The sequence below is a fragment of the Abramis brama genome (assembly GCF_963993115.1).
Source record: "Abramis brama genome assembly, chromosome: 3".
In the NCBI taxonomy this organism is placed as follows: domain Eukaryota; kingdom Metazoa; phylum Chordata; class Actinopteri; order Cypriniformes; family Leuciscidae; genus Abramis; species Abramis brama.
Genome location: NC_139965.1, coordinates 21,163,512 through 21,186,585, shown reverse-complemented (window position 1 = coordinate 21,186,585; position 23,074 = coordinate 21,163,512). Strand labels below are relative to the sequence as shown.

Here is a 23,074-nt window from a genome sequence, read left to right as displayed (position 1 = left end):
CATGCCGATGAATCTAATAATGTTTATGGGCAATAATGTTTATGGATGAGTGACTACATTCATGTTTTTTAACATGACTGTGGTATGAAGTATAGGTCACAATTGCTAATGAGAGACAGATATCAGCGCCACATGCGAGTCCCGCGGATATAAAGGAATGAGGACATATCATATACCAAACTACCTGCAAGTGCAGAATTACGACTCAAACTGGTCAGTTTATGTAACAAAAGTGAAGCTCTGTCAAGTCGAAGTTTGTCGTGGACGACAAGAGAGAAAATCTCTTTATTTTCTCCAAGGGTGCTCTAAGTGGAGCGCAATTTACTGTCATGTTGCTTCAGACAGAGAGCGAAGAGGGGCTTGTGAAAGTCAATAGACAAGGCCAATTCAAGGACTGCTTGAAAACGGAGCAGCTTTGCTCTTCATTGTCTAATTGGCTGCAGTTCAAGCATTTCAGACAGCAACAATTACAAAGCCTGGAGCCTGACTTACATCCAATTACACGCACATAGGGAAAGGATACGAGCACACACCTCAAATCTGGAATCCCCATGCATCAGTGCTTTTCACTGTCTTTCCCTCTCTCTAACACACACAGACCCAGACACAAATATACAGATGCTGCCGATTGTCACCACAGTGATGTCACTGTGGTCAGGCCCCAAGGGTGTAGGTCCATGGTCTAAAACAGGGTGTGATTGTGGCCGTTTATGGGGTGGCAGCTCAAAGAAGCTGAAGGCATAAGGGGTTTTAGATATGAGTCAGTGCATGGTACACAAACATGTCTGCACATCATTAGAGGAGGATAGACAGAACTGTCGGAGATCACAGAAATAGGAGAAAGAAAACAGCTACTGGCGCACTGAGATGTGTAATTTGACAAACTTATTAGCAACCACATATACTGTGTTTGCACCCACAGAATTACACACTACTTTAGTCACTCCTACATTATAAACCCACTTGATTTTTTTACACAAACACACCAACACATCTTGTCCCTCATCAAAGCAGTAGTTGTTAACCGCTTACATATTAGTGGCTAATCTGATTAGCTCTGTGAAAAGGTAGTTCGTGACAAAACAATGTTTACAAGTTATTTAGGCAATCACAGCATTTTGAGTATAAACAGCTGTTTGTTTCACTCCTAGTGACAAATTTTCTCTACTCAATTCTTTTTAATAGTTTACAAATTTGAGTTTAGGCCGAATGGCATCCTAAGACACTTTGTAAGAACTGAGGGTCACATGTAAAGTAGTCTTAGCCTCAGACATTACACAGTCTGTTGCTGACCGTCTCACGCATGTTGCTGGAAAGTATTTGCTCTGGAAAGTCTGTTAAGCTTTGATGTTAAGGTTGACTTTACACAACTTCTGGGAGTAAGAACACAGGTTTTTTGGGGGGGTTTTTTGGTTATCAGACCACCTGGACACAAAGTTGTGTTTACAGGGTACCAGGTTGATACAACAAGCACTTTGAACAGGCAAAATCATATTCAGCTATTTTTGGTGTTCTCTACAATTGTTTGCTGCGATTACGGTCTTTTTTATCATACCGGTCTAATTTGTAGTATATTCTATATCTCGCCTTAAACAGCATGTGAAAATAAAACGTACTTAACATGTCAGTCAGACAGCTTTTCTTGTCTAGACAAACAGTCCTTGGGTAGAAAAAGCTGCAGTGTGGACCAGACCTTATGCTGTATGTATGTATAATAATAATATTAATAATGAATAATTATTAATTATATAATTAATAATAATAATTTGACTATACTAAATATATAGTCAAAGATCAAGCCTTAGCTGTGTGTTTGAATGCATGTCTGAATATGTGTGTGTTTTTATGCAAGTATGATTAATATACAACATTAAAGGAGAACTCCGGTCAATTTTAACATTGCGCTCATTTTTTTGTAAATGTGGAGTGCTGTCAGTACAGAGAACAACGACAAAAATCGGTGTTGCACACCGTGTTATCCCCTTTTTAAAATTTGCACCCTGTTGACTTAAATGGGGCAAGTTTTAAACCTGCTTTTAGCCTCTTAACATCCTTGATGTGTCATTACAAGTGCCCAGCCATTGTAAGTGATTCCTTCAGAGTGAACACGGTGAATCTGACTGCAGTAGATGTGAAAGATATGAATAAAAGTGATGTTAATTCAGCCAGCGCACATACCTGTATTTACTTCCTGTTTTCGGTCGAAGTCCACAGTAGTCGATTGTCGAGTTCACGCGCGTGATCATAGGTAACTAAGCAACAGTGGAGACTCTGAAGGAATCACTCACATGGCTGGGCACTTGTAATGACACATCAAGGATGTTAAGAGGCTAAAAGCAGGTTTAAAACCCATTTAAGTCAACAGGGTGCAAATTTTAAAAAGAGGATAACACGGTGTAGGCAACACCGATTTTTGTTGCTGTTCTCTGTACTGACAGCACTCCAAATTTATAAAAAAAATGAGCTCAATGTTAAAACTGACCGGAGTTCTCCTTTAATCCTGCTTTGTCATATGGATATCTTTAAAAATGGCACACTGTATAATGTTGGCTTACTTAGCGTGATCTAAGTACAAACATGTGTATATGTTTTAGAAGAGGAACCCCAGCAGCCTACGAGTCTCTGCTGTCAGTGATAAGAGAAAGTCCAGAGACTTTCTGTGAGACTTTTTACTTTTGATATATATGTTTTGAAAGAAATTAATACTTTATTCAGCAAGGATGCGTACAGTAAATGATCAAAAGGGACTGGAGAGACTTTTAAGTTGTTAAAAAAATATATATGTTTCAAATAATTACTGTCCTTTAAACATTCTATTCATCAAAGAATCCTGAAGAAATGTTACTTTAGCACCAAATCAGCATATTAGGATAATTTCTAAAGGACCATGTGACACTGAAGACTGAAGTAATGGCTGCTGTAAATTCAGCTTTGCCATCGCAGGAATAAGCTACATTATAAATATATTAAAATTGAAATGGATTGTAATAATATTTCACAATATTATTGTTTTTGGTCAATATCACTATTTTGTTCCCCTCAATATTACTGCATTTTTGTTAAAATAAGCATAAGATACTTACTAAAACCAACCCCAAACTTTTGAACAGTAGTGTACATCACTATGTGACCACTAGATCAGCAAGATATTAAATATATTTGTGGATCTATGAATTTATTTTGTGACCTACAGAATCCTGAGCTGTGTCTGAAATAGTGCACTATTTCAGGTGTCACTGTCAGCCATTTTTATATAATATAGTATATAGTGCACTTGGTCATTAATTTCCATGTTGGGGTCGACATGTCTGCACAGGATCTCACTTTCTTTGATCAGTGAGTCTTTTACAACTGCTAATGTAGACATAATCCTCTGTCCAGTTCCTGTATTGGGTTAATGGGCATGCTTAGTGAACCATGATCATCACACAGGGTATTCTATTTCAAAACCTTGCAGATACCTTACCATGTTATAAAGCTGATCTTAGGTCTGTAATCTCTAAAAAGACACAATGTTAATAATAACTAAACGAAGGGATGTTTCCCATAGCTGTGAGTGTTATCGCAGATTGCTGAAATCAGTGTAATACTGCAGAAAATGAAAATAAAAATAAAAATGTCTCTTTATTTTGAATAGGGTCGTTGAGGAGATATATCTCCATTTGAAGCATTCCAGAATAGAGTAAACGTGACGGAGTGCATTCATTTGCTTGGTTGGAGGTCTGAGCTGTTTTGACATGTTATGGTTCCAGTGGCAAAGAATACCAGCAACATGAACCTACAAAGCAAAAACAAGCCCACTAGATGGACTCAACCATTTCAAGCCATAGTCCTGAGCAGAAGAAACCGCTCACTGTGCAATTACTAGATATTTTTCCACAAGTCTGCAATAAATCCTGTAAAAAAACATTTGAGGGTAAACATTTTGCTCTGCAAATCTGAGCTGTTGAAACCCTAGATATAAACCACAGTTTGATTTTGCACATGGGAGACTGCCGTTGCATGCCTGAAATTTATATGCCTCCCACTGTACACTAGTATGTTCTCCTTTAGTTCTCCTTGAGTGATTACAATTGATTTAATTCCTCAACATGTCAGACACACTTGGCCAGCTACACCTCATTTAGAAGGACAGGAACAGAGAGTGTTAGACTAATGGATGGGGTACGCCGATACATTTACTGACTGCCAGAAGTCCCTAGGTCCTTATTACAGTTCTCTCTGTCTGTGAAGTCAATTGAAGAAAATGTGTAAGTGTGCGTGGATGGATGGAGTTTGAATGAAGGGGGCATAATTGGTCTGGATAAAACACTGGGACACAGGGTTTTTGTAGTATGGTTAGTTGGTTCCTGTCAAAACACAATTTATTAAGCTGAAGACATTGAGACAGAGAGAAAATAATTTTTAAAAGAAAGATGGCCTTGACAATATTTCATATAATGCAATGGCAAATTTGGTCTTTCTGGTCCATGCAAGAAAAAAGTTAGGCAAGAGCAAAAAGAGTCTGGAGTTGGTCTGTTAAATTAGATTTCTGTTATTTTGGATCTTCGTGCCTAAACGGAGACAAAAAAATATCTTGAAGTGCTTTTTATGAAATGTATTGTGACATTCCGTGTAATCGAAAGCAAATTTGAATGATGGGGGTAAATGCTTGTGAAACCAAACAACCCTCATCAATATAACCAGACTCTTAGTCTGCCAGATGACAAAGAGATAAATGACACAATATCCACAAGCCACCAAATAGATGTCTATGGAGAAGAGAAAAACTCTGTGAAATAAAAACAATTTGGACAGAATGATTCTAAAACAAAAATTGGTGACGGGAGATCCAGGATATTTGTAGATTTTTTTTTACTTTCATTTTTTTGTTTTTACTTTGGAGTGGACTAAATAATGTGGTTTAAAGAAAAACTATTTAATCTAGCCTTATTTACTTGAGTAATTTGCTTAATCAAACCACAGTGTGATTAAATTTGTTTTTTGAGACCGACACAAGGGGGTGAAATAGCAGCTAAATTAACAAGATAGCCAATAAACAAGCCTTGGCTTTATCGTGGAGTACAGCAGACATTGTCAGTTGATATTAATTTTTTATTTTATTTTATTTTTATTTTTGCCTTGTGCTTATCCTAGATGCCAAGTTATGAACCACATTTATTTAAGATGTAAAAATGCACTAAATGAGCATGGCGCTAGCAACAGCAAGGTCATGGGTTTGATTCCCAGAGAATGCAGATAATCATTAAAAAATGTTAGACATTTTAAGTTGCTTTAAACAAAAACATCCACCAAATGTATAAGTGTAAGTGCATGTAGACTACATCTTGCCATCCATCATTCCTTCGTCCCTTTCTCTGCTAAACCAGAGCTGTGGTTTGAGCTGCAGACGTTCTCTGCCCTGAGGCTGAGCAGGAGAGTTCTCTGACAGTTAAACTCTAATCTGTTCTGTCTATTACAGTGATCCTGTCTCTGTTCTGGGCTTCCCCAACGTTTGGTTTAGTAAAAAAAAAAAAAAAAGCTTTGAGGGCGCAGAGCTGAAGAGTGTCCGCATTCCTCAATCCACCCCAGCTGGATCTGATTTAAAAACACCTGGTTGAGGAGTAGTGATATCACTTATCTTGATTGAGACTTATCTGGTTCATTTTGATATGTGGATTGAGTTATAGAAGATGTGGAACTGATGTAGTTTTGAATAGATGCTGTACACTGACATAAACATAATAGGAAGAATCTTTTTAGAAAACAAAATATTTAAATTATTAATTTTATCTAAAATAAAATGTTCTTCATGGTTTTTGATGGAAGTCATCCAGTAGTGTAACCCATCCACCCATAAAAAAAAACGCTGCCAATGCCTTGCCAGAGAAGAGGTTAGTTGAAGAAAATGCTTATATTATAATTTAGAACACCAATAACTACAATTAGTTGCCTGTGAATAACAACAGTGCATATTTTGATATTATGTAACTCCACTGTGCATAATTGTGAAAGTTTTTCTTCATAAAAATTGCCTTCCCTTCATGATCATTACTGCACATGGGGAAGACCTGAAGCTACAAAGAGAATTTTTGGTGTTGTTGAATCTTTGATTAAAAAAAAAAAGAAAAGCATGTTAACTATTGAAATCAAAACAGAAAGTGTCAAACAAACTGCACGAGAGAGTATTAATCAGATCATAAACTCACACTTCTGAGCCAAACTAATTTTGGGCAATTCCACGCAAAACTGTCACATCCATAACGCCAACACAATGCCATTGTATTTAGTTGGCGTTATGGATGTGACAGTTTTGCGCGGAATTGCCCTTTTACATAATTTTAGCAACAACCAATGCCAAATACAGCACGTTGTAATGCATCCTAAAACCATTCGCATTGGGTCTCATCTTCAGAAGCATTGAAATATCTAGAAATTCACAACAGCACCTAGGTAAGATGTTTTCCACACCCGTGTCTAGGAAGCACACAGGTCAATAATGTGAGCGAGGCAGTAATAGCACAGTGGGTAGAGGGAGAAATCTATTTTCAGAGAACAGACCGTGTGCTGCTGTTGACGGGATGAACTGTTTTCCATTTCAACACTTCCTTGGCTTCTCCTCTGTGGTATGTCCTACCCCTCCCCCTTAACACACATGTACACAATCACATACGTGAATGTTCACAGTTGCAAACACACAATACACACTAAGTGCTACCTAGAGTGTTTTGGGTAAAACCCCATTTTTTTCATCTTTTTCTTTTTTGCTTTGAACTCTAAAGGGCATAACTGTGGCCTTAGCTCTAAGGTATTTTAAGTGAGACTCCTGGAAAGCCTGTACAGAGTTGCCAATTACTATCCCTCATATCATAGTGTGGTCACAGACATGGATCAGGGGCCAGTTGCATAAATATAGCCATTATGTTTAAGACAGTGTCTTAAGATCTAGTATGACCCACTAGCAGTTAGTCAAGGGACGGTCAATCGTACCTCATGGTATCAAATTAGGCCAATCTACGTTTTAATGTAACTGACTAAAAAAAAGTTATGAACCATTGTAAAGAAAAAAAAATGATGACTAACTTTATGCAACCGGCCACAGGTGATATAAGTTGTTCTGCCTCTGGAATTTTACAGTTCTTTTAGATAAAAGTTGCATTCTTTAAGAGTAATATTGCCTTTACAATTTCAGGCTGCGTCTGAAATATATATATATACATATATATAATATATACAGTGAGGAAAATAAGTATTTGAACACCCTGCTATTTTGCAAGTTCTCCCACTTGGAAATCATGGAGGGGTCTGAAATTGTCATCGTAGGTGCATGTCCACTGTGAGAGACATAATCTAAAAAAAAAAAATCCAGAAATCACAATATATGATTTTTTAACTATTTATTTGTATGATACAGCTGCAAATAAGTATTTGAACACCTGTCTATCAACTAGAATTCTGACCCTCAAAGACCTGTTAGTCTGCCTTTAAAATGTCCACCTCCACTCCATTTATTATCCTAAATTAGATGCACCTGTTTGAGGTCGTTAGCTGCATAAAGACACCTGTCCACCCCATACAATCAGTAAGAATCCAACTACTAACATGGCCAAGACCAAAGAGCTGTCCAAAGACACTAGAGACAAAATTGTACACCTCCACAAGGCTGGAAAGGGCTACGGGGAAATTGCCAAGCAGCTTGGTGAAAAAAGGTCCACTGTTGGAGCAATCATTAGAAAATGGAAGAAGCTAAACATGACTATCAATCTCCCTCGGACTGGGGCTCCATGCAAGATCTCACCTCGTGGGGTCTCAATGATCCTAAGAAAGGTGAGAAATCAGCCCAGAACTACACGGGAGGAGCTGGTCAATGACCTGAAAAGAGCTGGGACCACCGTTTCCAAGGTTACTGTTGGTAATACACTAAGACGTCATGGTTTGAAATCATGCATGGCACGGAAGGTTCCCCTGCTTAAACCAGCACATGTCAAGGCCCGTCTTAAGTTTGCCAATGACCATTTGGATGATCCAGAGGAGTCATGGGAGAAAGTCATGTGGTCAGATGAGACCAAAATAGAACTTTTTGGTCATAATTCCACTAAACGTGTTTGGAGGAAGAAGAATGATGAGTACCATCCCAAGAACACCATCCCTACTGTGAAGCATGGGGGTGGTAGCATCATGCTTTGGGGGGTGTTTTTCTGCACATGGGACAGGGCGACTGCACTGTATTAAGGAGAGGATGACCGGGGCCATGTATTGCAAGATTTTGTGGAACAACCTCCTTCCCTCAGTTAGAGCATTGAAGATGGGTCGAGGCTGGGTCTTCCAACATGACAATGACCCGAAGCACACAGCCAGGATAACCAAGGAGTGGCTCTGTAAGAAGCATATCAAGGTTCTGGCGTGGCTTAGCCAGTCTCCAGACCTAAACCCAATAGAGAATCTTTGGAGGGAGCTCAAACTCCGTGTTTCTCAGCGACAGCCCAGAAACCTGACTGATCTAGAGAAGATCTGTGTGGAGGAGTGGGCCAAAATCCCTCCTGCAGTGTGTGCAAACCTGGTGAAAAACTACAGGAAACGTTTGACCTCTGTAATTGCAAACAAAGGCTACTGTACCAAATATTAACATTGATTTTCTCAGGTGTTCAAATACTTATTTGCAGCTGTATCATACAAATAAATAGTTAAAAAATCATACATTGTGATTTCTGGATTTTTTTTTTTAGATTATGTCTCTCACAGTGGACATGCACCTACAATGACAATTTCAGACCCCTCCATGATTTCTAAGTGGGAGAACTCGCAAAATAGCTGGGTGTTCAAATACTTATTTTCCTCACTGTATATATACACACACACACTACCGGTCAAAAGTTTTAGATCGGTAAGATTTTTAATGTTTTTAAAAGTCTCTTCTACTCACCAAGGCTGCATTTAAAGACAAAAACAGTCATATTGTTAAAGGACAATTCCGGTATTTAACACTTTGAGTCTATTTTGTAGTTTGTTTTGAATGAACAAGAGTGGTGGACAAATACATTTTGACAATGGTTCCTGTCGCGACTTTTTGACTATTTAAGAATTGCCCCTGACCGCTTTAGAATGGGAGTCTATGGCCATGCACAAACATGCCCTTAAAACAACCCTTAACGTTCGTTTTCAAAACTGTGCAACTCACCGAGTGGTTAGTGGTGTTCGTTGATGATTAAAAAGAAATATATCGGCGCAATGTATGATTTTTTTATTTTTCTATAGTGGAACTATTTTTTCAGATACCTCACAACCGCGTATAAACTTCCGCTCTTCCGCAACTTCCGTTGCTCTGCTCACGCTAGCCTTCTGAGAGACAGAGAACCGAGCGAAAATACCTAAAAGACTACAACCAAATGTAAACAGCCCCCTTTCCGTTTCCGGTAGCGCAGTAATATCAACGAGCAATGAGTCCTCCAACGGAAATCAATGGATTTTACAAAATGCCAAATAAAACACGACAGAAACTGTGTTTCGCTACGCTACTTGTTTTGGAACATCAACGAACACCACTAACCACTCGGTGAGTTGCACAGTTTTGAAAACGAACGTTAAGGGTTGTTTTAAGGACATGTTTGTGCATGGCCATAGACTCCCATTCTAAAGCGGTCAGGGGCAATTCTTAAATAGTAAAAAAGTCGCGACAGGAACCATTGTCAAAATTTATTTGTCCACCACTCTTGTTTATCCAAAACAAACTACAAAATAGACTCAAAGTGTTAAATACCGGAATTGTCCTTTAAATATTATTACAATTTAAAAATGCTGTTTTCTATGTGAATATATAGTAAAATGTAATTTATTCCTGTAATCAAAGCTGAATTTTCCACATCATTACTCCAGTCTTCAGTGTCACATGATCCTTCAGAAATCATTATAATATGATGATTTGATGCTCAAGAAACATTTATGATTATTATCAATGTTTCTTTTATATATATATATATATATATATATATATATATATATATATATATATATATATGAAGAGTTCAGATGCAAAAGCCTCTAAGTGCCATCTGAAAATTTCTTCTAGAATGATCATTTTTTTTATCAAGCTTGTATATTTAAGTTCAGTAATTTCACTTAAATGACAATTAATAGGTTATTTTCATTGGGCACAGTACTGTGTGTATATATATATATATATATATATATATATATATATATATATATATATATATATATATATAATTTCAATCAGAGGCCACAATACTGTGTACACAGTACTGTGTATATATATATATATATATATATATATATATATATATATATATATATATATATATATATATATATATAATTTCAATCAGAGGCCTGTGCCAACAAATGTACCACTGGCCCTACCCTATGAATGTTGTGATAGCAAAATTCCTGGATCCACACTCTTAATTTGAAACATTGTCAGCATCACCTGTTGACATTTATGACTCCCAAAGCCACAGTGGTCTCCTTAAACAAAAATAACATCTGGGAGTTGCAGGTGATTCTGGTTGATAAAGTGGGCCTCCACATATGTTATGCTCCCTTGGTGGTACATGTATGCAGCTGGTGGAAAAAAAGCATGCTTTTATCTTCACATGCTTCAGAGCAGAAATGTGACCTCTTGCATTGTGACAAAAAATACCTCATGGGGCCAATAATAGTGCTAAAACAAACAGCAAATCTGTCTTTAGTCTATTCTTTTCTTTTTCTCTCAATAATATCATGCATTTCTTGGCAGTGCTGTATACTGTGCTGGTGTTCCTGGTGGTGCAGTCAGACTGAGAACACCCCCACTGCTCTATATTTGACTTCCTCAAGCATCCAGTTACCACTAATCACTGTGTTGAAGCATTTTGCAGTGTATAAATGTTCCAAAGTGCATTTGCGTGTGTAGATCTCAGGGTGTGGAATTGGGCACTTCTAGAGTTGAAAGTTGTGGTTAATAGCGGGAATAATCTGAGGGCAGACTAAAAGTTTGCCGTGAGGTGAAAACTGCAGGCAAGACAATTATAGTCCCAAAAGTTGTATTACTGTGAAATAATTTATGTTCTGTCTTAATGTCCCAGTAGCTACAGAGTGTTTGGTTACCAAATGAACAGGGACATCAGGTCTCTATAGCAGTAGTTCTTGACCTTTTTGACTCCAAGGCTCCCTATTGTTCACAAAAATATACAGGTCCCATGACTTTTCCAGTTGTTTGTGATATACTGGATAAATGTTAAGGGTAAACATTTTTAAAAATATGTTTTACATTTTCTACCCAATTAAAATATTTTAGAACTTGGCATACTTTATGACTTTTCCATGTCCAGAAATTACACTTTTTTTACTTCATATATTGTCACAGTTTAAAGAGTCCAAAGACAAAGATGAGTCACAGGTTCCAATCCAATGGTATTTAATAAAAGAATATCCAACACAACGTAACAGTGTGTTCAACACACAAACAAAAGCCGACGATGAACCAAGGAAACACAGGAACTTAAGTATGCAGTGATAATGAACTAAAAAACTAAAAGGTGTGATGATCAAATGAAATGCCATGGTAACTGTTGGGGGTGGGAAAAGTGAACAAAGACAACAGGAAATAATGAAAAACAAAATAAAAGTCCATGAAAATTAAACTAAACGAACAAATGACTAAATATACGACATATCCAGTCAGTCATTCCAAAATATGTATAAATTAATAAATAATATTTAGATTTATTTTTGTTTTAGCTTATTTTAATGCTTGTTTTGTCTTATTTTAAATAATTCTAAGTCATATTAAGGCCCACTCATAAGTTATTTGTGGGCCCCGGACCCCTGGATGAGAACAACTTGAACCAGAGGAGGTCCATCCATATAAATGGTTATAAACCCATATAAAAGTGATGGATTTTTTTGTTGTTGTTTTTTTGTTAATTTATTAGTTGGTGATATTATTATTTTTGGTTATTTTTGCCTTCTGTGGACAAAGAAACAATAACACGAGATGTGATTTTACCCAGCTATAAGTGTTCCTGCTTCCCTGCAGTAATCCAAAATGCTGGACAACTGATGGATGAATAACAGATGAAGGATTTCTCATGCCATCATGTTGCATTCATTACATTTTACCATCACATATGTGTCCCAGACAATAAGACTCTTTCTCTCTTTTCTCATGCTGTCTCTCTTTGTAGGTCCATCCCTTTTTTAAGATTTTTTTTCTGCTTAAATACTTGTTTATCATGTGTCTGATATAATTGGTGTCAAAAATCAATATGCATATACAACATATAGAATTTGTGACTTAAAGGGGCTATATTTGAGAACTTTCATGTATTCATCACTTTTTTTATTGCCAATATGTAAACAGCTTGTAACGTAACTTAAAACAAGATCTTCTCCGACTTCCTAGGTTGTCTATATAAGCCTGTATTCGACTGATTTTATGTGAAGGACTCGAGACTGTCACAGGTGGCTGTATATAATGTAATGTAATGTAATATATAATAAAGCACACAACTCAAAAGGAAACAAATAACAGGAAGTCCAACTGAAGAGGGAGGTTGGAGGTTCCTGAAGAGGACGAGGAACAGAAGAGGGACAAAAAGGGGGCAGGGGCAGGCTAAACAGTCCATGGGGGAGTGGAAAATGGGGGGATCCAGGAGCAGGAGTAGCCAGTCCGGGACCCAGACCACAGCCAGCGAGATGTTCCATGGCGGAGTCACAGGAGGGATGAGCCATGTTGGAGACCTGGGATGAGGGACCAGGGATGCAATCTCCTGCGATGGAGCTGGCCACGGTAAAGACCCAGACGGAGCTGAGGAGACACTGAGCCAGGGTGGCACCACAGGTTTAGAGTGCCAAGGTGGAGCTGACTGCTCATGGGACCAAGGCAGAGGCAGGGATCCAGAATACCGCTGTTGTGCCGTTGTGACGGGACAATGGTGGAGCCGGAGGGAAGGCAGAACCCGGTGGAGCTGAAGGGATGAAGGGCAGAGGTGTAACTGGAAGCCAGGATTCCCGTGGTGGAACAGGGTGATGCCTGACCAAGGCGGAGATGGGGGATGAGGGAGCCCGACAGGAACTGGTGGAACCACAGTGGAGATGATGGAGCATGGAGGCAAGGTGAAGGCGATGGGTCAGAGGACCAAGGTGGAGTCCAGGACTCTGTGATTAGAGGCGGAGACAGGGAATCCTCATACCTAGGTGGATCTGGGGACCGAAAGAACTGAGGCGGATCTGCAACACTGCAGAGATGAGCTGAGGGACTGACAGAAACCAGCGGTGGCATCCCTGTAGAATTCAAGCTGGTCGGAACCAGCAAGGGCATAGGAAACTCTGAGCTGGGTGGGACCAGCGGGGAGAACAGGAGAAACAGGGCTGGGGGGAACCAGCAGGGAACACTGTAAAAAGTGAACAGTTGGATCAATTTAAAAAAATTACTGAAAAATTGGTAACACCTAAAGAAATTAAGTTTTCTCAACTTAAATTATCACATTTTATCGTGAAAAACGTGATAATTTAAGTTGAGAAAACTTAATTTCTTTAGGTGTTACCAATTGAAGTAATTTTTTAAGTTGATCCAACTGTTCACTTTTTACAGTGAAGGCAGATTCAGGGGAGTAAGTCAACAGAGGCCAGTGGCAGCAGAATGTGGGCAGGGCTCCATTCCATGCCCTCGAATTCTACCAGAACTCCTTCGGGGGCGGGCATTGTTGCCGGCTCGCTTACCTCAGACATGTCTTTGGGCTTAGGCTCTGGGGCAGGGAATGGCTCAGATGGGCCTGCTGGCTTGTTGTCTGAGGTAGGCTCTAGCTCTGTGTCTGTGGTGGGCACAGGCATCCGCTCAGTCCGGCAGAGTGAAGGCTGACTGGGTTCTGAGTATAGAGTGGGGCTGGTGTCATCCTCCGCATGGCCGATAGTGAAGGCCTACTCTTTGTTCACCAGCACCCACTCTATGAATGCGGCAAAGTCCTCACAAGGACCGCTCCCTGGGAGGCGTGACCTGGACCACTCGATGAGGCTGGAGATGTAGAAGATGCAGAGCGAGCGGTCAGGATAGTGTTTGGCACGCCAATTCCAAAAACTCCCTGGTGTGAGACTCCAGGGAGCGGTCCTTCTGCTCCAGGCACACCAACAGAACTGTAGGTAAGTCCATGGTGACAGAGAGAGAAAGGGGAAAAAAAGAAAAAACGGCACAAAAAAACTTCTACTGTTTTCGTTTTGGTGTTCTGTCACGGGTGGCCGTATATAATGAAGTGCATAACAAGAATAACTCAAAAGGAAACAGTTTTTTAAATTAAAATTATAGACAGGAAAATTTCAGGGAACACAAACACTACAGGGACATTTTTGCTGGGAAAATCAAAAGGATGTGACGTTTATGTGCACTCTCTTCTGTTCTATGACACATGAAATGAATCTTAATAAAATGTTCAGGTTAATGCCTAAAGTGCTATTCTGTGTACTGTGTCAATATGTCATGTGTTGCATGTTGAAAAGAATGAATTTCCAGACGTGCATCATTTTATGGGTTTGTTTAATCTTGTTCACTGCCTACATTACGAGGGCATTTATTAGAGGTACTCTAACTCTGCGTTTGTTCACAACACTACAAAACACTGTTCTTCTCCTTCTACTCCACGCCCTCACCTGTCTTCCGTGGGCGCCCCCTCCTGTAGGATCGCTAAAACAATATGCCTGTTTGAGCATTACTCACTATAAATTAAGCAGGGTCTTATGCATTTGCACCAACACTGATTTAAAGATGTTTCATGCATTAACCCCATCATGAATTTAGAATACATAAGAACTATCCAAATGAACAATAAAAATAAAATAAAGACCTATGGAAGACATATGGGATGTACTCTCTCTCTAAAGATTAACATTACAGGGAATGTTATTATGAACCCCACACATGCAAAGTAAAATGATAGTTCAGCATAGCCAGATCTATATAGTCTATAGTCTCAACTATACTTTATAATCAAACTATCATAACTGTGTCATTTTAATTAGCCTTCTTCCTCTGTTGCCATGATGCCGGTGAATTACAGAGCTGGTGCAAACATATCCACATCACTGTGATCAGATGCTTTCTTAACTGCTGCTTTCTCACTGCTGTCATTTTTGTTGTGTGTTTATTTTGTTATCGAGAGGAACGTGCGCAGCACCTATTAACATATTCATCTAAACGTCATTCTCAGCAGCGTGGACGGCATCTAGATGTTCTTTAACAGTATATTGCTGCAAAGGTATTTCCAACTTCTTTTTACTTCTAAGCAAAAAAAACTAAAAAGAACTGTGAGTATATCAGGGCATTATGTTCAGCATGTTGCATGTTCATGAGCGTGAGCACGATTTGGAGCACAAGTTGCTTGCTCCAGTTCACTTAACACCACCAGTGTTGCTAATAACAAGGGTTTCTAAATTCAACATATATCCCCTTTAAGGTACTGTAAAGAATGCAAAGCTATTACAAGCAATCTGTTCCTTCAACACAACTCAGAGTTGCTGTTCAGCCCTTAACTAGGACTGATTCATTGTAAAACATGTTGCCTCTTCAGACAGTTAAAGACCGAATGGCTCTTATCTGGTTGTCTGCAGACAAATCTGTGGCTCTCAGGCTGGTTTAAAGGCATTCCTGGCAGTTTTATCAGGGTTCGTGGAGTACAGGCTGTCTCTCATAAGGATCTCCCTAATCAGTCTTAATTAATAACACAAATACAGCCTTAGGAAGTGCCAGACTTTCATTAGTGCAAGCAAGGCCAAAAAGAGGCTCTTGTCTCCCTCTCTCCTACTTTCTTGGTATCTCTGAGAAAAAAAGGGAAAAAAACTGATCTTCTCCATGCAAGTAGACATTCACCTAAAATTAATATAGAAAAAAGTATTGTACCTGTAATGCATTCATATTGAATTTCCAGTCATTTGTTTCAACACCAAATATTACATTTGTGTCCTTTGACATCTGTCCCAGCTCTTTCATGTTTCTTTGCTTTTATGTCCCTGGTTTTTGCGCAACACATTCTGAGGCTTGCTGACAGATGTTTTTGCAGACACAATATGAGATATTTTGATACGCTGATCTGTCTAGACTCGATGACAGTAACGCTCCTGCTGCCATGTGCTTCAAAAACCAGGTCAGAGGGGTCAATGGCGCTTTAAAGAAACATTCTCTGGAATTTCTGATGAGGGATTGAAGGAGGAAGAGTCCTGTAGTGATGAAATGGGATGAACGTATGCTAACAATAACACAAAAATAGCACCCCCCTTCTCACCTTCATACTACTAGATAAATTGTCATGAATAGTCAGAAAGAATGAGAAAACTTACTATGTATGTACAATGTGCTTGTAGAATTCCCATAGTCTTTCCCTTCTAAATACAATCCATGCTGGGAAAGGAAAGAATCCTACTGTAGTCAAGCATTCATCGGAAATAGGAAATTTCGAATCCATTTGGTCAAGGACTTCGATGTAATGACTCCCAATGGAGGCTGATCAGAAAAGCAGGCAAAGAATTTGGAAAGCACTAAAAGCATTTGCAAACATTCAAAAGGACAGTAGAAAGAGAGAAAGACATTTTATAGAGAGCTAGTTCTGCTCTGGTTTGGCAAATGGAAATTAGTTGGGGATCTGGCAACCCAGAATGCCCACTAAGTGCAAACAAACACTGAGGTTAGAAGGAGAAGCAGCAGGAGTGTGAGGGGAACCTAAGAGAAATGATATAAGGACAGAAAGATTGCCATATTGTATTGTGGAATTGTTGGTTCTATCTAGCTAGCTACTGTTGCGCTCTCTCTCTTTCTTTCTCTATCTGTCTAAATGTTTTGTCAAACCAACATTCAAAGTGTGTTTTGGCAAATTTTATTGTTAAGGTAAACATTGTTAAATGTTAAAAATTCCATTTTTTAAAGTTTCATCCTGTTTGCTTCCTCAATTAAAATTTAGAATTTATCAGGCTAAATGGTTACCCACCCTGCTGTTTATTAGCATGTTGGGTTTGTTAGACTACACAATGCAGCCTTTATCCATCATCCATAGCAAAATAAAATGCATTAAGAGCAAACCCAACATTTCATTCTCCAAATCAAGTAGAGTAAATGAATTAGAGGCTTGGCAATTGAGGATGTTCTTGCTTAAAGGCAAATCTGATCAGAGAGAGATGGCCTTTCTGTGCTCTTCGGCTGGGCAGTAGAACTGTGGATAAGGCCTTTGACCTCACCTCTGAAAGATTGAAAATGTGTCTGGTAAAAGCTTCCAGACCTCCACACCATTTAGACTGAATGGATTTGACTGCAATGCAAATTAATTGCATATGAACAAAAGGACTTTCCTGCTGTGCTTCCATAACAACTTAATACATTTGCAGATCTGGGTTAGCGAAACCATTTTTCAAACCACAAATGTCATTCAGGACAAGAAAAATGTCTGAAAACACGGACGTCATAATCATTTGTAACGGAAAAAGGGAGTAGAAGCCGCAGTAGGCTGCAAGATGAGGCAATAAATCATTTTGCTGCAATTTATAGCATTGCTGTTAAGTGAGACTGAGTTAAAATAAAAAATTATTTGTTTGATATGAGTCACCATTGCTACTATCTTTTCCTTTCAGTTGGATCCTGAAGTTCTCAAATGGTTCCAACTTGAAACCATTAAACCTGTCTTTCACTATATTCCCAAAGTCTTCAGGGAAAGTTTACAGGGGACAAATCAACCTGCCATTTTCATTGTTAGTTTGTTTGTTTTGTTTTTTTAACTGAATGAAAATGTGTGACCTACTGTTCTAGACAGACCTGCATAGATAGATGCTCACTGTGGTTATCTTTCCCAGATTAGAGTGCACATGAAACCATGTGGTGTTAACTTAGAGATGACATCTGGAGGTACCTTATCAGGAATGAAGACTTTTGTGTTGTCCATTTATCATTTAGACTTTGCAGTTCTTTTTCTGCTAAACGTGCTTCAGTGATTTAGATTCAATAGCTATCTATAATCATCCATTTGTTGAAGAGCAATGGAAGAATATGGAATATATTCAGCATAAATCAAAGCCTGAACATTCAACTCAATCTGGATGGTACATTGACTGTTAATGATTCTTTCAGCCCCCCCCCCCCCCTCCCCCCCCAAAAAAATTACTTTCATTATTTCCTCTTTTATATATTGCGTTTCATTTAGTACTTAAATAGTTTCTCACATCCATAGACTCAAACAATGTGATTACACAGCTGCTCTTACCGCTGCACGCTGGAAAGCCCCCCTGGTGTATGTGCCACCTCCTCTGTAGGTGATGGAGGGGATCTCTTTGCTGAAGAGCGAGCATTTGTGCTGGTGGGCTTTGGGTGCAGACACATAGTCCACTCTTGTAACCACATGGCTCTTAGAGCTAAATGTCACCAGCGCTACACGTGTTGCCTCAGGCGCCACTGGAAAATCTGACAGCAGCTTCCGCACAAATCGCAGCTCGCTCCCAAAGTTGGAAGCTCCCACGCTGGACGACTCGTCCACGAGGAAGACCAGATCCAGACAACCTCCCCGCTCCCGAAGAAGACGCACGTTCCTTCGGAAAACCTGGCCGAGACGTTCTACTTTGCTCTCTGCACTCTCAGAGAGATTTTGCCGGGTTTTGGCCGCTTGACGTAAAGCCTGTGGGGACGGCTGCTGAGCCTGGCTTGGCCAACTGGTACAGCCTAACCAGAACAGGAGTAGTAAGGTGAATCTTAAAGTCAATGTAAGTTTTAGCGTCACCATGATAACGCCACAAACACCAGTGTCCAGTAGTGGTTAAGTGGTGCAAGTTTGTTGCAATCCTCCTGTTGTTTCTCTTCTTTTGTTTTCTCTATCTTTTCCAAGCAGAGTAAGTCTCTTAATTCTCTGTGGGTCTCAGGCATCTGTGGAGCTCCTGAATTTCAGACAACCTCCAAATGTGTCTCCCCTCTCTCTCAGAATCATTTAAGAAGAGCGAGACAGTGAAAAAAAGTTCAGTGAGAACGAGAGAGGGTGTGTGTGCTGGTGTGAGACTAAGAGAAGGAGTGAGAAGGAAGAGGGAGAGAGCAGCGGCGGAGGAAAAAATGGGCAGTCAGAGGCGTGAGTGTCTCTCTCTTTTTCTTCTCGTCCCGTTCTCTTTCTTCTTCCTTACTTGTTCTCCCCTTCTCTCTTCCTTTTTTCCCTCTGCTTGTCCTGGAGTGCTTGGGTTTGGTTGTGTGTCATTGGAGCGCTCTAGACTGTCCGTCAGCCAATGCCTTTGTGAGGGAATAAGTGTGTGTGAGGGAGAGAGAGAGAGAGAGAGAGAGAGACGTTTGTCTATCGGCCTGTCAACATGCCCAAAGAAAACATTAGCACGGGGCCTGTTGATCAAATCCATATGTCTGGCACTCATCTGCTCTAGGACGAACAACTCTCACCTAACACCAGGCAGATACCAAGAGCATCTGCTAATGAGAATAAATGATGGGAGCTGTAGACAAAACAAGCATGTAATGGATACAAAAGCAATGCAATTCATTTGACAAGCAGAAAAGCTGTTAACAGGTTTTAAATCGAAGTAACATTATATTAAGAGTCTGCATGTCATGAAAGTGTTTTGTAAGCAGAGCCTCCAGACTTTATTACTTCCTCTTGTTTTCTCTTGGTGGTCTTGAGGGGAGAGAAATATCAAGTATCTGACCCCCCCTCTCTGTCTCTTTTATTCATTCCTCCTCTCTTTTGTGATTTTTATCTGTAACCAAAACAAAGACTCAATGCAATTTTAGGTGGACCGGCCACAGTCTTGCTGTATAAGAGAGCATTTTGAGCCAGGCTAAAACTTGTTAAATTAATACAAATGACCATATGTGAAGAATCCCAGCTGTCATTGATATTACAGGACAAAACAGACAAGGATTTGCAGAATTGTGGGATTATAGCACAGACAGCTACTGATTCTTGACTGAAACAACATGCTGAGTATTAAATGTGGTCTATCAAGTTAACTGTGAACTTTGTGCCTGAGAGCAAAAGAGGATAGAGGTGTTTGGCTTGCTTGTGTCCAAGCAGCTGGTGCTTCGTGCTTAAAGGGACACATAGCCTACATTATATACTTATTCATTCATATTTTATTTTATTGTATTGTATTCTTCCTGTATGCCAACATGATATACTGTACACACACACATTGCTAGTTATCATGCACTGTAAATCCCCCCTGGTTGGTAATTAGTGTCCTTTTTCTTCTGTCTTTCATCTGTTTGGCAAAAGTGATGTGGTGGTGACACATTCTCGACATCCAAACCAGAAGGGGATATGTCAAGATCGAACAAACACTTCATTACTTATAACATTAGTGTTAAGCACTTTGTTGGTCCATATTTAAATATACAGATCCCAAGAATGATATCTATATGCTTGTTTTGATTAATCTAATTTTAACAGGAGAGTTGCAAAAAGCCCTTTTCCTCATTAACTACTTGGCAAAGCAAAGTGTCTTATGTAAAAAACTTAAAAATTGTAGAATAGGGCCCTCTACAGGTTAATAAATGGTACTTGTTATCCAGTTGTTGACTGTTGAGAAATCCAGTGTTTGTCATAATAGCCAGTGAAACTATTTTGCAAAACCAATCCTTCTAGTTGGGGAACACTGTCAGAGCAGAATAAAAAAAATAATAATAATTCAGAGCAGAATTTGGAAACCAGGATAACCTTGGACGTGGCTCACAAAATGGATCTGCCTGATTCCTTACTGAAGAACCCCCAGATCATCACCAGATTTCACAGTGAGAATGAGACACTGTGGGATGTAGGTCTCTCCATGTCTCAGTCTAACAATTAGAGGATCAGGTGTTGGGCAAACGCAGAAAACTGGACTCATCAGAGAAGATCAGAATCAGGCAGATATGTCTTTGTAAAGGACGCGTGACTCAAGCCACGTACAAGGTTATCCTGTTAGAAAACTTACTTCTGCTCTGTTCCCCAACTCAAAGGATTGTTTTTTCCTGCAGGACAATGATCCATGCCACACAGTCAGGCCAATAAAGGTGTGTGGATGGAGGACTACCTGATCAAGACTCTGACATAGCCAGCCCAAACTTTAAACCTGAACCCCATTGAAAACCTCTGAAATGTGAAATGAAATGGAAGGTCACAAGCCATCAAACCAAGCAAAGCTGCTTGATTTTTGCGCCAGGAGTGGAATAAAGTCCCCCAACAGGCTACAGCAATGTGAAAGACTGGTAGAGAACATGTCAAGACGCATGAAAGCTGTGACTGGAAATCCGGGTTAACCCACCGAATATTGATTTGTTAACTCTTCTGAAGTTAAAACATTAGTATGTGTTGTTTAAAAATGAATATAAATTTGTTTCCTTTGCATTATTTGAGGTCTAAAAACATGGCATCTTTTTTATTTTGAGCAGTTGTCATTTTCTGCAAACAAATGCTCTAAATGAATGTTTTTATTGAAATTCGGAAGAAGTGTTGTCAGTAGTTTATAGAATAAAACAAAAATGTTTAATTTACTCAAACGCATACATACAAGTAGTAATCCAAGAGAAATTGCTAATGTTGCAGTGTTTTGTTCCCCCAGAGCTATACATGCTTTAGGGTAGGTTATTTATGCATTAGTTGTTTCACTGACAATGGACACCTTTTAGACTTTTTTGTTGCCATGCTAGCCAGAGATGCCTGGCATCAACAGTTATTGGAGCCAGACTGTACAGAAGTAATTGCTGGGTATGTGAGTTAGAGACATAATTGGCAGAACTTAAAATGGTTGCTATAATAATTTCTGTCCCTGTTGTGATGCCCACAAAATGTCAAGGTATCATAGCAACTCCAATAGAGTTTCTATTTAGCCTACTGGCTCCATCTATTGGTGAAAAGATGCATGTGTACACCATGCATGTGCCATTATGTGATATTCTGACCCTATGGAATTAAAATTGAAGTTGTGTAGCCTTTTGTCATGTTTGTTAGCTTTAAGGCCATGTTTATCCCAATGTGAATCTAAATAATGACAAAACACACGTTTTCTTTTCTTTCTTTTTTTCATTTCGTACTTTTAAGAACCCCAAAATAAAATATTTTCCATTAAAATGTTTCATGCAAACAATTTTAAGTTTTACATGCTCAATTGGGAAAAATGCTGTTTAAACTCAAATGTTGTAGTTACAGCTTTCACCAGCAGAGGCTGATGATGGGGCCATGCTGCTAACCAAGAGTTTACTCACTGCAGAGCCAATGGATGAAGCTTGACATCCAGCCCCCCTCTGTGTATGGGTGGAGCTTGAAGGTCCAGCCTTACCATAATCCTATTCCTGAACCTAATTAGGTCAAGCTCTAGCCATTAGGTTCACAGAGGTGGAGCTGAACTAGGTCAAGTTCCACACATTACATCCAGAGAGGGGGAGCCGGACATCATTTGGCTCTGCAGTGAGCACCACTTGTGTTAGCCATACTCTGCACTGCACAGATGCTCTCTAGAATGATAACATCCCTCCCCTCGTGCAACCAGCAAGCCGTTAGCAATTCATGACTGTGTTTAAAGGCTTTTTTTAAAATAACACATTATAACTTTCTGAAACTTTATTTGTGTTTCCATATTTTTTATAATTTTCTGCCTGCTTAAACTAAATAGGATTTTTTTTTTTTTACAGTGCACAGGAAGCACAGTGGCCAGCATTAGCCCAGAACACAACAATTCTTGACATTCTGAAATTAGTGTTTTCAGACATGTTTCTTTTCAAATGAAGTATTTTTGTTGTGATTATTGTGAAAATGGCATTTAAAAAGGACTTGTACCCATTGTGTGTCTGTCCACAAGCAGTCGTGCCCACCATAAAGATGTAACGATCGGTGTGGTAGTGCAGGTTCTCAGAGATATTTTTAGCACAGTCTCTGACGTGAATATGAATAATTCATGAGCTCTGCGGCTGAATGATGGACCACGCCATGCTGTGACATCATAATACAATCATGACGTGAGATTGTAACATATGCAAAAGAAAAAGCTGCATTTATCCAGTTAGGCTATGTTAACATAAAATAATATTGAATGCAGGGAAGCAAACCATGCTACATGTGAGAAATGTGAAACTCTTTACAGCTGCAATTCTGAGAGAAGGATTTGG

The 23,074-nt window shown here is 39.3% G+C and overlaps 1 protein-coding gene across 7 annotated transcripts in view; it reads right to left on the bottom strand.

The window, feature by feature from the left end:
- svep1 (sushi, von Willebrand factor type A, EGF and pentraxin domain containing 1) overlaps positions 1–19,222 on the bottom strand; it is an 80,775-nt gene extending 61,553 nt beyond the window's left edge. For 3 of the 7 annotated variants that reach the window (XM_084107702.1, XM_084107703.1, XM_084107704.1), the window contains exon 1: positions 18,210–19,221. In XM_084107702.1, the coding sequence (XP_083963828.1) occupies positions 18,210–18,722 (513 nt within the window). In that variant the 5' untranslated portion in view covers positions 18,723–19,221. Of the gene's footprint in view, positions 1–18,209 lie in introns of all 7 variants that reach the window. The other 4 variants (XM_084107705.1, XM_084107708.1, XM_084107706.1 and 1 more) reach the window with 2 other exon arrangements.
- Positions 19,223–23,074: the final 3,852 nt, after the last annotated feature.